The 14,170-nt window shown below is 41.1% G+C and overlaps 1 protein-coding gene across 2 annotated transcripts in view; it reads left to right on the plus strand.

The window, feature by feature from the left end:
• The window catches only part of EMCN (endomucin), a 47,901-nt gene extending 33,964 nt beyond the window's left edge, over positions 1–13,937 (plus strand). For both annotated transcript variants that reach the window (XM_048508815.1, XM_048508816.1), the window contains 6 exons: positions 737–787; positions 1,797–1,892; positions 3,118–3,142; positions 8,264–8,325; positions 11,509–11,582; positions 13,579–13,937. In XM_048508815.1, the coding sequence (XP_048364772.1) occupies positions 737–787; positions 1,797–1,892; positions 3,118–3,142; positions 8,264–8,325; positions 11,509–11,582 (308 nt within the window). In that variant the 3' untranslated portion in view covers positions 13,579–13,937. The remainder of the gene's footprint in view (positions 1–736; positions 788–1,796; positions 1,893–3,117; positions 3,143–8,263; positions 8,326–11,508; positions 11,583–13,578) is intronic.
• Positions 13,938–14,170: the final 233 nt, after the last annotated feature.

Genomic DNA, 14,170 nt, shown 5'->3' on the forward strand with positions numbered 1-14,170 from the left:
TGGTATAAAACCATCAGGAACAGTTGTTTGGATTTTGTGAGTAATTTATTCTACTGATCACATACAATATTCCAAGCAAACGTTTTGCATGTAGCAGAATATAATAATCCATACGCAACAATTTTCAGTGTGGTCTTAATCAGAGGTAGATTCTAATCAGACTATTGACTTCAATGGATTTAAAAGAGTATAAACAGGTACCCGTGAGACTTGCAAGGGGAATTCCATCCTTTTTGCCTGCCCCCAATGGGTCCCTCACTTACCAGCCACTGTGCCCACAAATCTATCTATCTGTATAGAGGGGAGGCGGAGCAAGCAGGGCTCACCCCATTTGCAAACCTGCTGGCCCTCAATTGCACCCTGCCCGGTGAGGGGGGGCAAGGCACAGCTGTGGGGGGGGACACGGCACCTGGGCTTGTCCTGGGTGCTGTTTTAGGTAACTGTGTCCTGCCTGTTGCCTGGAGATCAGTGGTAGTCCCAGGATATCTTCAGGTAGCACCTGTAGGTTGCCAACCTTATGCGGGTCTACTTCTAAACTAAACTTTGCCTATGTGAAATTTACATAGGCTCAAAACAGCTGAGCTCATCTGGCGTATATTATTATTCATTAGACCACATAGACAGAGAAGACAGCTGGGAGCAGTTGTGTTATCTTTTTTTAAGAGCAAAAAACCCACCACATTGACAATGAACTGCAAATACTTAACTTTAATGGCAATTTTCTTTATGAACACAGGAAGTGGCTTTGTGGACACAGACCAGGCACCAGATACTCCTTCTTATACCAGTGAGTAAAACTTTCAAGATATGATGAGATCAGGCTAGCCTAAGCCATCCAGCTCGGGGCGTGATATAAATATTTTAATAAATAAAAATGAAAATTAAATCATTTCATTTGTAAAGTGAGCATCTGCTGCCTCTTTCTTATAAACAGATGTACCTGCAGAATTCACATGCATGCATTGTAATATGTGAACAAGCTACAGGAAATGAGATTTCATACAGAAGGGAGCAATTTCTAGCCCAGAACAAAGCAAAACCACATAATGGGAAGGAATTTTTATGCACACAGTTTTTATACACATATTTACACAAATTGGGACTCATAGTGGTTGTTAGCATTTTGCCATTCTGAATTTGCCATTCATGGAAAAGGTATTATTAAACCTTAACGCCTGTTGGCATGCATATGGAAGCAGGCTTTGCCACAAAGATGTGTACTGCATAGGCTTCAGAGTAAGTATAGATAGGAAAGAAAGCCCAGCTATCTTCTGTCATAGACAGTAAATTTGCCACCCTGGGGATGTACACAGTCTTAGAAAAGTCAGGCAAGTCAGACAAGACAGATAAGAGTCTTAAGAAGCTGCCCCACACCAGGTCAGGTCATTGGTGCATCTGACTACCAGATTCTCTGCCAGACAGGAACTCTCCAGAATCCTGAGCAGAGAAGCATTTTTCTAATTACCTGATATCTTTATACTGGAGATGCCAAAGTTTGAATCTGGGGCATTTTGCATGCTAAGCATATCCTTTACCTCCGAGGCCTAGCCCCTCCCCAAAGCCATGAACACTGAACTATTTTGTATATTTTATGGTTGGTGGCAAACAGAGGCCAAGGGGCCAGGGGGGTGACGCACTGGGTGCGTGCCCTGTGGGGGTGTGGCAGGGCACGGCGGGGGCATTCCAGGGCAGGTCAGGGGCAGAGGACGCACCAATGCACCGGGCACTTTTCCCCCTTGCTACGCCTCTGGTGGCAAACTCTGATTAAAATAAATTTTCTGCATTACACATTGCAGGTATTATTTTGCCAGTCATTATAGCTTTGATAGTAATAACCCTCTCGGTATGCATCCTGGTGGGTTTGTACAGAATCTGCTGGAAGACTACGCCAGGTCTGTATCTGACATTTTAAAAAGTAAACCAAGTCTCTTTCGCATCCCTGGAATGTTCTTGGATTATTTATTTATTTACTTACTTACTTACTTACTTACTTACTTACTTACTTACTTACTTACTTACTTATTTGAATTTGCATCCCGCCCTTTCCCCCACGGGGCTCAGGGGGGGTTCCAATATAAAACTTACACAATCAATTAAATTTAAAATGTGACATCACTATAAAACCAATTTAAACAATTTAAACAAAATAATATTAAGCGCTCAAGTAGTAAGTAAAAAAACATGCAGAGACTTCTACTTTGTCTTTGGATAGCCTCTGTTATTGCTGCTTTTGTTATTTGCATGGGGAAAGTCAGTTTACGATTAGATATGGTGACAAAAAAGGACCCATGAGAACCCTTGGTTCTGGTTCACCTCCCCCTCTGGCTCATCTCTGCCAAATCCCCAGCATCCCCATCCCTTCTGTGACTCTGGTATATCGTCCCTTTCACCTTCTCCTCCCACTGACTGCAACATGTTGTGTACCATTTCGAGCCAGTGCACTAAAACAATCCAAAATTTCACCCAAATTCCAGGAGGGTTGCTACATCTGTGCATGCTCGAAGGTTATTTTTTGAAGAAATTTATACGCACAACTTTTAATGGTTTTTATGTTGTTTTAATTATATGTTGCCTGAAGCAGGAATCTTAACTGGGAGCACATAAACAAACAAACTATTTTAAAATGACTTTTCTGCAAACCTGCGTGGTCCCCTGGGTTTGCATAACCCTAAATCACAGCTGTGGTTGGCCCCATTGTGTGAATTTGCCGAACTACTGGGAGCCAGCCCAGGTATTAGATATAAGGATATTCAGGACAGTGTTTTCTGTAGTTTTGCAGATCATGGGTGTGTGCTACGGTCCTCACATGAGTAGAACACTTACGTAATTAATTTATTAAAGAATTAAACCATCAGTTAAAGCAATTCTAAGCCTTCAAGAGAGAAACAATATTTGATTCCTGTTCTTATCGCTCAGAATAATTCTACTCTATGAATACAAATGTCTGAATTTGGAGAAGGCTCATGCCACATGTTTGACTACATCTGTATTTAAATAAAATGCTCTTTCTTTCATTTAAAGGCTAACAAGTCAGGGAGTCTAGAACCCTTTTCCCTGGAATTATTAACTTTCTAGTGAAGGAATATTGAGATAATGTGAATTGTCTTCTCTTTCCAGAGAGGCAAGAGAATGAAACTGAACAGTAAGTTGTTCTTCAGTCTTCCTTGTTCCATCATGCTAAAGGAAACATGTTATCATGGTGATCTGTCTACAAACTCAGTTGTTGAAAAGAATGATAGTATTAAGTCAAGCAGAGGAAGGCAGTTGATAATGCAGTCTTCTTGCATTGCTGGTTCAGCATATCAGCTGCCCAATCCTATATTATCTCCCCAGTTACATGTGTTGTGTATTCCTCAAGAAACAGATCAGTGAAAGATTAATCCCAAATAACAGCTTTATTGTTGGTAAGATAAGACAAACTAGAACAGCAATGCCATACATGGTGTCCATGCATGCAGTTTCACCCACCAGTGTGTTTCCTGTTGTTCACTTGCTTCCTCCCAAATCAAAGAGCCATTCCTGGCTTTCTCCCACTTTGGAAGATTAAGAGGTGGAGCAGAAGAGTTCAAGAAGCACTGTGTAGATATGGGCACAGTACCATTGTCACTGGAAGAGCAACATTAGACCTGGCCTTTGCATCAGCTTCCAATTAACCCTTTTTCCAATGGAAGCTAACAGGAGATGGGGCTATTCCTTTGAGGGTCTATAACTTTGCCCCCCTGAACGAAATGTCACCAAACTTGGGTGGTACCATCAGTACAGTCTCCGGATGATATCCTGAAACTTTGGTGCTGTTAGCTTTAAAAAAAACCCTGCAGGCCGAAATGCAAAAAAATACCAAAAAAATCAGATGAACCTGAATTTTTCGGGTATATCTGAATATTCAGGTATATCCGAATATGTTATTTGTCTTATTTGGGCTTACAGATAATTTTATGCCTGAATAAATCTGAATTTTACTGAATTTTTAGGGTATTAACCAAGCCTAATAGGGCCTTTCCACACAGACCATTTAAAGCATTTGGGAAACATTTTAAAAAGAACCAATGGATTTTTTTGTCCTTATAGCACAGAAAAATAAAGCATTTCAGGGGGAAATGATTCTTTTGTCTGCCAGTTTCTGCCACTTCAGTTCGATTTTCTGTGCCACTTGCCATTTTCTGATTCTTACATACATTTCCTCTGTTGGCATCGCAGCTGGGTGCCATTCCAGTGAACTGAAAATATTTTTAAATTTTTCAGTAAAGTATCTTCAAATGTTCATGATTTGATATAAGAATCAGCATGGATTCTCATATCAAGTCTTTAAAGCTTCAAATATACCTCACTAAAAATAAAAAGGGGGTAATAACACATTGCCATAATTGGCGGGCACTAGGGTTGGAGATTCGGACAGTCCTCAAACTGAATTACTGAATCTGCATTGATTCGGGACGGGATTCACTCTGTTATAGCCGAATCTGAGCTGTCCAATCCCAACAGACCTATCCATGATCCTATTTCACGTTTCACTGTGCTTTATTTTGGTGTTTTTTCACATTTCGGCCTGGGTGGGAGACATTTTTAAATTATTACTCAGCACCACTAGGGTCATTGAGATTAAAAGCCAAGAGTGATGAATAAAGTTAGCACCCCCAAAGTGGTGTCCCAGTCCCCCATTCTTTCCAATGGGAACTAAGGAGACAGAGATACCCTTTGAGGGTCCATAACTTTGGCCTCTGAACCAAACTGCACTTAAATCTTGAGGGTATCATCAGGACAGTCTCCTGATGATACACTGAAATATTGGTACCATTACATCTACAAATGCACCTCTGTAGTATAACCCCCAGACTTGGTAATAAGATTCCTTTGTTCTGCAAAGTGACCTAGCTGCATTGTTGTCATTAGGGAATTTCTGGTTGTGGGCCAGGAGAGTCTCTGGATGACACCATCCAGGTTTGGGGAACTTACTCAGGGGAAGTGGGAGATGGGCCCCACCCTTTGGGTCCCATAGAATTAAATCCCCTGAAGCAAACTGCAAACCCATGGTGTCATCCAGAGACTCCTCCTGAAGATATTCCTGAAAGTTTTGTGGTGACCATACCTTCAGAAATGTGCACCTCAATATTCTCTTACCCGAAATTCTCCATTGACAGCAATGTTGTCGCAGAACAAAGAATCTTAGGCAAATTTCTTGGGGGTGCCTGCAGGACGATTTTGAGACACAGACCAAATTATTGTGGTATCATCAGGTGACTGTCTGGATGTTGTTCCACCAGGTTTGGTGCAGTTTGTCCAGGTATGGACCCTCGTGGGTGTGTAACTATCCCTCTACTGTTTCCAATGGGAGCTGATAGGGGTTGGGGGCTACACCTTGAGAGTCCATAACTTTGCCCCCCCTGAACTAAAACTGCACCAACTTTGGGGTACTACCAGACAGCCCTGATGTTACCCTCTGGTGTCACTAGCTTTAAAAAATGTTGATTTATGGTTTCAATCGGGCCACTCACCCCAGCAGGTTTCATGCAGGAGCTGTGAAACATGAAAACTGGAATTTTAAAGAAGGTACTAATTAGGGTAATATTTGAGACTTGTCCGATGACACTTGTGTTTGCGTAGTTTAGTTCAGGGGGCCAAAGCAGGACCCTCAAGGCCTTTATCCCCATTGTTTCCAATGACAGCTAAGGAGATGGTGGTTACCATTGAGGGTCCAAATCCTTTGGCCCCCCTGAACCAAACCGTAATTCAAGCGTAGGGGTGTCATCAGGACAGTCTCCGATGATACCCCTGATATTTTGGTGCTGATATGTCTAAAAAATGTGCCCTGCAACCCCCCAAAATTCTGCCCAAGGTTCTTTTTTCTGTAGTGACTTCTGCATTGCTGTCACTGGAATTGGAGGGCTGGGTGCACATTTATCAAGGTACAGTCACAACAGCCTGGCATCTTCTTCAGGAGAAGCACCATCCAGCCTGAGAACCACAGGCAGTGGGAGATGGACCCCACCATAACACATTGAACCCCTGAAGCAACAATAAACCTGACAGTCATAGTAGACTCTCCTGAAGACACCCTGAAAGTTTTGTGGGTTTACCTATGAGAAATGTGTAATTCCACAGCCCCCCCCTCCCACACCTTCCTATTACAGCTGGAGCCAGCTAGCCACTACAGAGCATGTAGAATCTGGGGAAATTTCTTTGGGTGAATGTAGGCAGTTTGAGTACCGTCAAACAAAATTTTGGGACAAATGTCCTGAGGATTCTCAGCCATGAAGTTTAGTCTAGGGGTCCACCAGCAGCACTTAAAGTGTAGCCCCTATCTCCTTCTGTTAGCTTCCCATTGGAAACAATGGGGATAGCACTCCTTTGAGGGTCAATAACTTTGCCCCTGAACCAAACTGCACCAAACTTGGGGAGAATCATCAGGACAGTCTCCTGTATCCCGAAATTCTGCGCTAGTTTTAAAAGTGTCCCCTGCAGGCCAAAACGTGTAAAACACTCCAAAATTCCAATAAAACGGGACTGAATTTTTCGGATTTACCCGAATTTTCGGGTATATCCGAATTGGCTATTTTTCGGATTCGGGCATACAAATAATTTTATGCCCCAAAATACCCAAATCCGAATTTTACCGAATTTTTTTAGTATTGACCAACCCTAGCGGGCACAGCTGAGTCTCTTTGTACTCTATAATCACTGAAATGGTTCCCAGCCACAATGCTAGCGGAGGAAATGTCTGTAGGAAAGAAACAGAAAATGGGGCTGGTATGGCGAATCAAGCTGAAGCAGCAGAAAATGGTGGGCATGAATGGCTGAGAAAATGAACATGACAGCCGTGTGTTCCAGTGGGAAAAATGAAACATTTTGTGCTCTCCGCACAACAAGCAGGAAACGTTTTAAAAACTACTTCAGGAAAAATCACTAGTCAGAATACCCATTTTGTGGGGGATTGGGGAGGGGAACTGTGTGGAATTCCAGCCAAAAAAGCTTCCCCCCTTTCCTTTAAACATTTTATTTGTGTTGTGTGGACACAATTGTCTGCATTCTCAATTCCTGACACGTAAGGAAATGGTTTCTTCGGGGCGGGGGGGTGTCTGTTTTGTACATGGTTTGCTTCCTCTTGTGGCTGATCCATATTACTCTAGTTAATGTCTGGCATAAAAACCTACAGTTTAAATCTTCAGGAACATATACTGGACTAAAGCACTGCAATATTGAATAGACCACTAGAAGGAGCAAACCACATTTGGAACAGGAAAGCAACCTGAAGAAACAGGAATTTACAAGTGAGAAAATGAGATTGCAGAAAAAATCATTTTCTTCCCAGATTTGAAGATTTTCCCTGGATCTTGTAGATCCAGATTTGTGTCGTTACTAAATATTTTACAGTTAAGCAGTGAGGTTTCTGCTATTGCACTGTTCTCCCAAGATAAGAACCTAGTGCTATGCTAAGGTTTTTTAAAAACAACCCCAGACTCTCCATTTATGGATTTTCCAAAGAATCAGTTTTTGACCCTTACTGTTACCTGGCCTCTGCTGGCAGCAAGCATACAAAATACCACAGGTTTTCTCTTAGATTGCAATAAGCACCATTATATTCCATGGGCTGGAACCTGCAGATCTGCTTTGCTACTGGAAGCACTTTGACTCTCAAGGTGCTTGGAAGCATCTTGAGAACACTCCTTCTGATGCAGGAAAGGACTTCTGTTGGCAGAATGGATCTGGAGCATGCAGCTCATTGGGATTTCTTTCTAAATTAGATTTAGTTCTGCCTCTTCTCATACTGGCCAATGCCTCTTTTAATATCACCTTCCCAAGCACGGTTCTCTGAGCTTCTGCCTGGTGACTAAACAACAGAGGTTTTCAGTGGTGACATCCTGCCTTTGGAATGTCCTCAGTAGTCTTTGGGCACCAGGTCAAAATATTTTTTTACTTAGGCTCTTAACTGAGGGATTCTTTGTTTTAGCTGTTTTTACTATCTACTTCTAACCCAAGGGGTTATTTTATTGGGGGTATTTATCGATGTTGTTTTATCAGTGTTTATCGATGCCCCTGGCTTGTTTTCAATATTGGCAATTAATTTTGTTTTTGTACTTTTAGCATTGTTTTGGCTTGTGAGGTGCCTTGGGGAAGTCTCTGGAGAGGCACAGATTTTGCTAAACAGATAAATAATATGTAAATATTCATTGAATTAGGTTGACAACCAGTCACACTGAATCCAGTTCCAGAGATATATTCCTTTTTCTTCACGATGATAATTGTCTACTTCAATGTTTCCCAACAGCACTTCATTAGATAAAGAGAATGTGAAATTAATTTCTGTTAAAACAACTTCTCCAGAGTCTGGTAAGTTGGTTTCCTTCATGCTTGCTCATAACCAATTATGCTGGGACCTGGCGAGAAATGAAGAGAAGGCTTTTAAAAATAGAAGGTTAATTATAAATGAAAATTCAGGTTTTGCTTGTGTGAAATCAAAACCAACAGGTTCTCCGGAGACTTCCAAAAGATAATTCACCCCAAATACAAAAATTGGTTCCAAGTTATTGTTGGAAGTAGTAAATGTGTAGCGTGCAAAGGAACTGAGAAAAAGACCCAGCAGGGGTAGACAAGTGGTCATCTAGATAGGACTGTAAGATTAGAAACCCGTCCACTCTTTCATGTTACCTTTTGTCTGTCCTTCAACTGATCATCGCAGGTCTAATTTCCTCCTCCTTTGAAGTCTCTTCCCCTCCTTCCCTAGTTAGCATGGTAGCTGAAGGCTATCCCTGTGTCTCAACTTTCATATTGGAAATGTAATTCCCTAATATACATTTAATTTTATCTTTAATCAGTGAGTCTTCCACTTCTCTATGTAACTAGTAATAGGTCCCACTGATTTTATAGGTCCCACATAATAGGTCCCACATAAGCACTTGCTATTTTTTTTCCCATGGAAATCAGTGGGACTTGAATGTACTAGATTGTGTCTTTTGCCTTTCAAAGAAGTGGAAATGTAATGTGTCTGAAGAGATTAAAGCTACACAAATATTATACACAGTCCTAAAAAAATCTCATGGGACCAACACAGATAGAATTTATTTATTTATTTATTTATTAGATTTTTATACCGCCCAATCCTAAGCAGAGTTAGTAATAATAAAGTGTTGCTGAGTCACAACCCGCTGGTGGCAATTCCTCATGGGGTTTTCCAGGTAAGAGATGTTTACCATTGTCTGGCTCTGGCGAGTAACCCTGTATTTCCTTGGTTGTCTCCCATCCACATACTAACCAGGGCCAACCCTGCTTGGCTTCCAAAATCTAACAAGGTCTGGCTTGTGTGAGCTTTTCAATCAGAGTTCTATACCACCTATTCATTGAAGTCAGTGTGCTTAGATGAGCCTAGAAGGGTGACACTTTGCTTAGGATTGCACCGAGCTGTTGTGTTCTACAAGGTTAGGTTCCTGGTTGCAGCAGGGAAGACTGAGTTGAAGGGCGGAAACTCCCTTCAAAGCCATGTGTCCGGGTAGGGTGAGAAATCAGGCTGATGCAACTTATTATTTGTTGTTTCAGTTTTATTTGTTCTAGAACATTTTACTAATTTTTTTAAGTTTTGTTGTTATACATCTTCATTAGCCTTATTCTGTTGTTCCTCTGTTGGTTTCAGTAGAAAATTACATTTTTTGGTTGTAACTTTTTGCTGCTGTTGTTTTTGGCCCACTTGGGATTACGTGCTCAGGTACTGAGCCCTTCATGCAGGGAATTCCGCCTTGCATATTTCAAGCTCATCGTTGAAATGGTCCCCTTTCATAAGCGATTAGTAGTTTATTTATTCAGTGTAGATAACGTGCTGATATCCCACCTTTCCACAATGCCCAAGGTGGCATAGAAAATATAAACAAACACTATCAAAAGCATAATTAATCACATCAATTAAAATACAGGCTGCCTGTCAGGGCGTCTTGATTTCCATTCCTGATTTTCTCATTGAAAAGTCTTCCTCAGGTTTCCCCAGACCACATGGCTCTGTAGAACACAGTTTGGATGCCATGGGTGTAGAATTATTAAAGTGTGCCTGTTAGCCACTAGTGATTTCTAACTTGCCCACAATAGGACAGTCACATTCTCTGAGGGTTGCTTAGGAAATGGGGAAAGCATTGCCTCTGAGTAGCACTGGCTCTGAGCCCTCCTTTCACCAGGCAAATGCTTGATAATCTCTTTACTGAACAACGTCCCATGCATACTATATTTGGAAGCTGTCTGAGTCATAACCACTTGAGGAACATTATTTCTCTCTTCCCTTTCCCTCTTCAGCTAATTTGATTCATATTTAATACAGGTTTGTGGTGGGATTCCTAAGTTTAATACATTTTCAGCTCACACACATTTCCATAAGTATAAAATCCACTTTTACCTTTCACGTTTTGTGAAATATTCAATTTTTCACTAAAAAAAAAAAAGCCCCCTAATGCAGGATTCTCTGCTGCCAGGTTTTGCTGGGATAGCTCTTTCTCATGTGCTTAATTAGATTCTGGAAGAAATAATACTAGCTTATTGAAATCAAGGGGTGGGGGAGGAGAAACAAAAACCAGGGCAAGTGGATCCTACTACAGGGAGATATGTATAAAAACAAGGAGAACAACAGTGGTTCCATGGACTGGTGTGGATACCTGAGGGTACCCTGAGCTTATCAGATTTCAGAAATGAAGCAGGGTTGGCCATAACTACTTCTTGAATGAGAAACACCATTAGCCGTTTATCTCTTCACCAGTCCATTGAGCCACTGTTATGGCCAACAGAGCACAGGATCAGATTTCATGCAGGGTTACTTCAAATTTTGCATGAAAAGCCAAGGCAAGCAACCTGCCAAATAGCCATGAATGTGTCAGCAAATAGTTAAACCAATCACAGAAAAATCAGCTGGTGTTTGCGACTGGTGAACAGGATGTGAGCCAAACTGAGCTAGGCCAATTCCTTTGACCCTTATTTCATGTAACTTGCTTTTACAATGCACTCCTAAACGGAAATATACACTTCAAGTATATTGAACTCAGTGGTCTAGGAGGATATGAATCTACTTAGACTTGCACTGTTAATTTCTGAAATATCCTTGGAGTTCTCCAAACCAACTGGAGTTACAATCAAATCAATCAATCAAACATTTTAGAAGTTCAGTTGGCATTTATGCTACTAAAACTGGATTCAACAGTGCAGTCAAAAACGGAGGTATACTTTTCTAATGACATTGACTTCAGTGAACTTTTCGTGGAGTATCTGTTTAGGATTACACTGTTAGTTTCTTCCAGGCGGGCAGTTATCACAGCAGTGTGATGTTTCCAAACATGATTCAATGTAGAATATTGTGGAATTTTCCTTAGCAAGGAGGTTTTTTAAAAGTATGGTGATGTGCTTTGCCTGTCATCTTTGGGATACATGTGTCCAGATATATATTTATGTTATGGCTGTCTTCCCAATGCAGTGGCTGATAAAATAAACACCAGTTTTATTATGTTTCCAGGTGCGATTAATTTACTCTTATCTTCTGTTTCTTAGGAGAACACTCTTCTCAGGGGACAAATAAAACTCGGCAGCCTGATAATTCCTCTTCACATTTGGGCAACAAATGAGTATGTTTAGTGTTTTCTTTCCATTTACTGAAAGTTGAATTACTGTGCCATCCTATGCAGTTATAAACTTCTAAGAGGTCCTAAAAGAGAGCAACTCAGTTTAGGATCACACTGCTAATTTCTCTATTACCTTTATCATCATTCAGTACTTTACACTGCTGCCACTCAACCATCATCCACAACAGAGCTATCAATTTCTGCCCACTCTTTCCCCGGACCCTCCCCCCTTATGATTGTTAATTGTATAGAACAAATTGGTGCATATTTGCAATACTGTTCTTATCTCCTTGTTAGCTACCTGGCTTTATTTATTTAAATTATTTATAGCCCACTTTTTTACTGAGATTCAAGGTGTTTGATGGAATACTGAAAAATAAAAGAATTATACAGCATAGGACAAATGGTGAACATTGCAATAGGACTAGGAATACAAAATTGATTGAAAGTGAAAATGCAATAGGACTAGGCAAAAATTAAACCACAACATGCACAATAAACTGCCCAGGCTGGCATAGTATGTGTTGAATGTGGGATTACAAAGATACAAAGTAATTTATTTCGCACTCGCCACTCTCATATGAAGGACCATTACATATCACTACAGTTACAATTCAATTACAAAAAATATGTTGAATAAATCAGTGCCTCATGATGGGGTACCAAGTCCAGTGAACTAGTGTTTACTGCAGTGATCTGAAATGATCTTGGGAGGATTCTATTTGGCATGTTAGGGAAACCAGTGAGTGCACATGTGTGTTTCCCCAAGGATCCAAATAGCTCAGCATAGGAACCATTGTAGGTTGGGAAACTGTGAAGGGGGGAAGGCTGAAGCCCCTTTTCCATGGTTATCACAGCTCCAATCCAAATCAGGCAGGCATCATTCGCACAGAAGCTGAGGGGACTTAAAAGTCACATGTGACTACTACAGCAGGAGTTAGGGAAGGGGACTTTGGACCCAAACTGTGTACACCGTAATGTGTGATGAGTGATAAAGGCTTCTTCCGCACGGATCAATAAATGTGGGCTAACCACGGTATAAAACCCATGTTGAGGGGAAAGTTTGCACGGATCCCATTCCTAACATGAATTCGCTCCGTGTTTTTCCCCCAACCCAGGTTTTTCAAGAATCACGCTTCTGCGATTCTTTTGTTTTAAAGTGGATTGCAGCTGTGACCGAGTGAATGGCTGCCCTGGAAAGCGCATTATTTGGCCACGCTTACTTTTCCCCCCCAGGCCTCGTCTCTCTGCTGCGTAGCTATGGAGGGACGGCAACATGGCTGTGGAGATCCATGCCTGCCAGAGAGAATGAAAAAAAAAACCACTTCCATGTGAAGGCGCGTGCCCCAGACAATGTGCTTGCTGTCCAGCCAGGTGAATGGCTCAGGGCTACGATGGGTTCATTTATCCCACCTGCAATCCACTTTACATTTGCTGCGTGGAAAGGGCCAAAGTACTACCATTCTGCAACCACTCTGTACTTCACAGTTAGAAGACATACTGCTGTGACTGGAAGGTACTAGTATAGTGTAATGATTAGTCTAGGCCTGGGAAGACCCAGGTTCAGATTTCCATTGAGTCGTGAAATTCAAAATATGATCTTGGGTTTAGTCACACTCGGTCAGCATAACCTACATTATAGAATGGTGTTGTGACTAGAAGATGGCTATGAACTGTATGTGCCCACCTAAGCTCCATATGGCATAGGGCCAAATATACATGTAATGAAAATGAATAGGCTAGAACAGCATTTAAAAGCCTGGGTCTGTTCAAGGCCTGGTCCTTTTGCCTACCAGCATGATTTTTAATTGAATCTAAGAAAGGCTGGGGAGATTTCAAAGGCAAACTTTCCACTTGCAAGTCCTCCTGATTATTCCTGCTGCTCGATAATGAAGTTCCTTTTATTTTGCCAGCCTAAAATAAGCCAAGGTTACCTTCCTATAACTGACTCAGAATGATCCTGTGAGGAGAAATTACTGTCAAACCTTGGTCATTTCAGGTGTGAAGAATTCCTATTTCATGGTTTCTTGCTGGATTGACTCACCAAAGCAGAAATTCCCCCTGGAACAGTGTGGATCAACAGACAAATAAAATGTGCACATTTAACTGCTATATAACATGTTACTCTGAAGCGCCTCCTCACATCTATGCCTGCGGTTTTCCATTGGAAAGCCTCTTTTCCTTTTTGTCTGCGGTGTAACTGTTGTATAATATGTATTTATTGCTTTTTACCTATACAAAAACAGTGAAATTTTCACCTCTTACTAATGTAAAAAGCTTACAATATTTGACTAATGGTTTTGTACATAAAAACACTCTTCCTAAAAAGGGAATAAACATGTTTTCTTGGGCTTCCAATAAAGAGTTTTATATCACAGGCTACAATGGCTTGACCACTCACAGTCCATGATCATTTGGCACAAGGGCAAAATTAGATGGTGACTGGTTTTTATTTTTGTTAATGTGTATACCACTTCTCCAGCAGTTTAATATCACATGATCAACATGCATTAAATCCCAATGGAAACAGAACATCATCACAAAATCTTTTTACAAAATCAAATGTAACAAGACTCATGTGCCAAAGGTCC

The sequence above is a fragment of the Sphaerodactylus townsendi genome, linkage group LG10 (genome assembly GCF_021028975.2).
Source record: "Sphaerodactylus townsendi isolate TG3544 linkage group LG10, MPM_Stown_v2.3, whole genome shotgun sequence".
Taxonomy (NCBI): domain Eukaryota; kingdom Metazoa; phylum Chordata; class Lepidosauria; order Squamata; family Sphaerodactylidae; genus Sphaerodactylus; species Sphaerodactylus townsendi.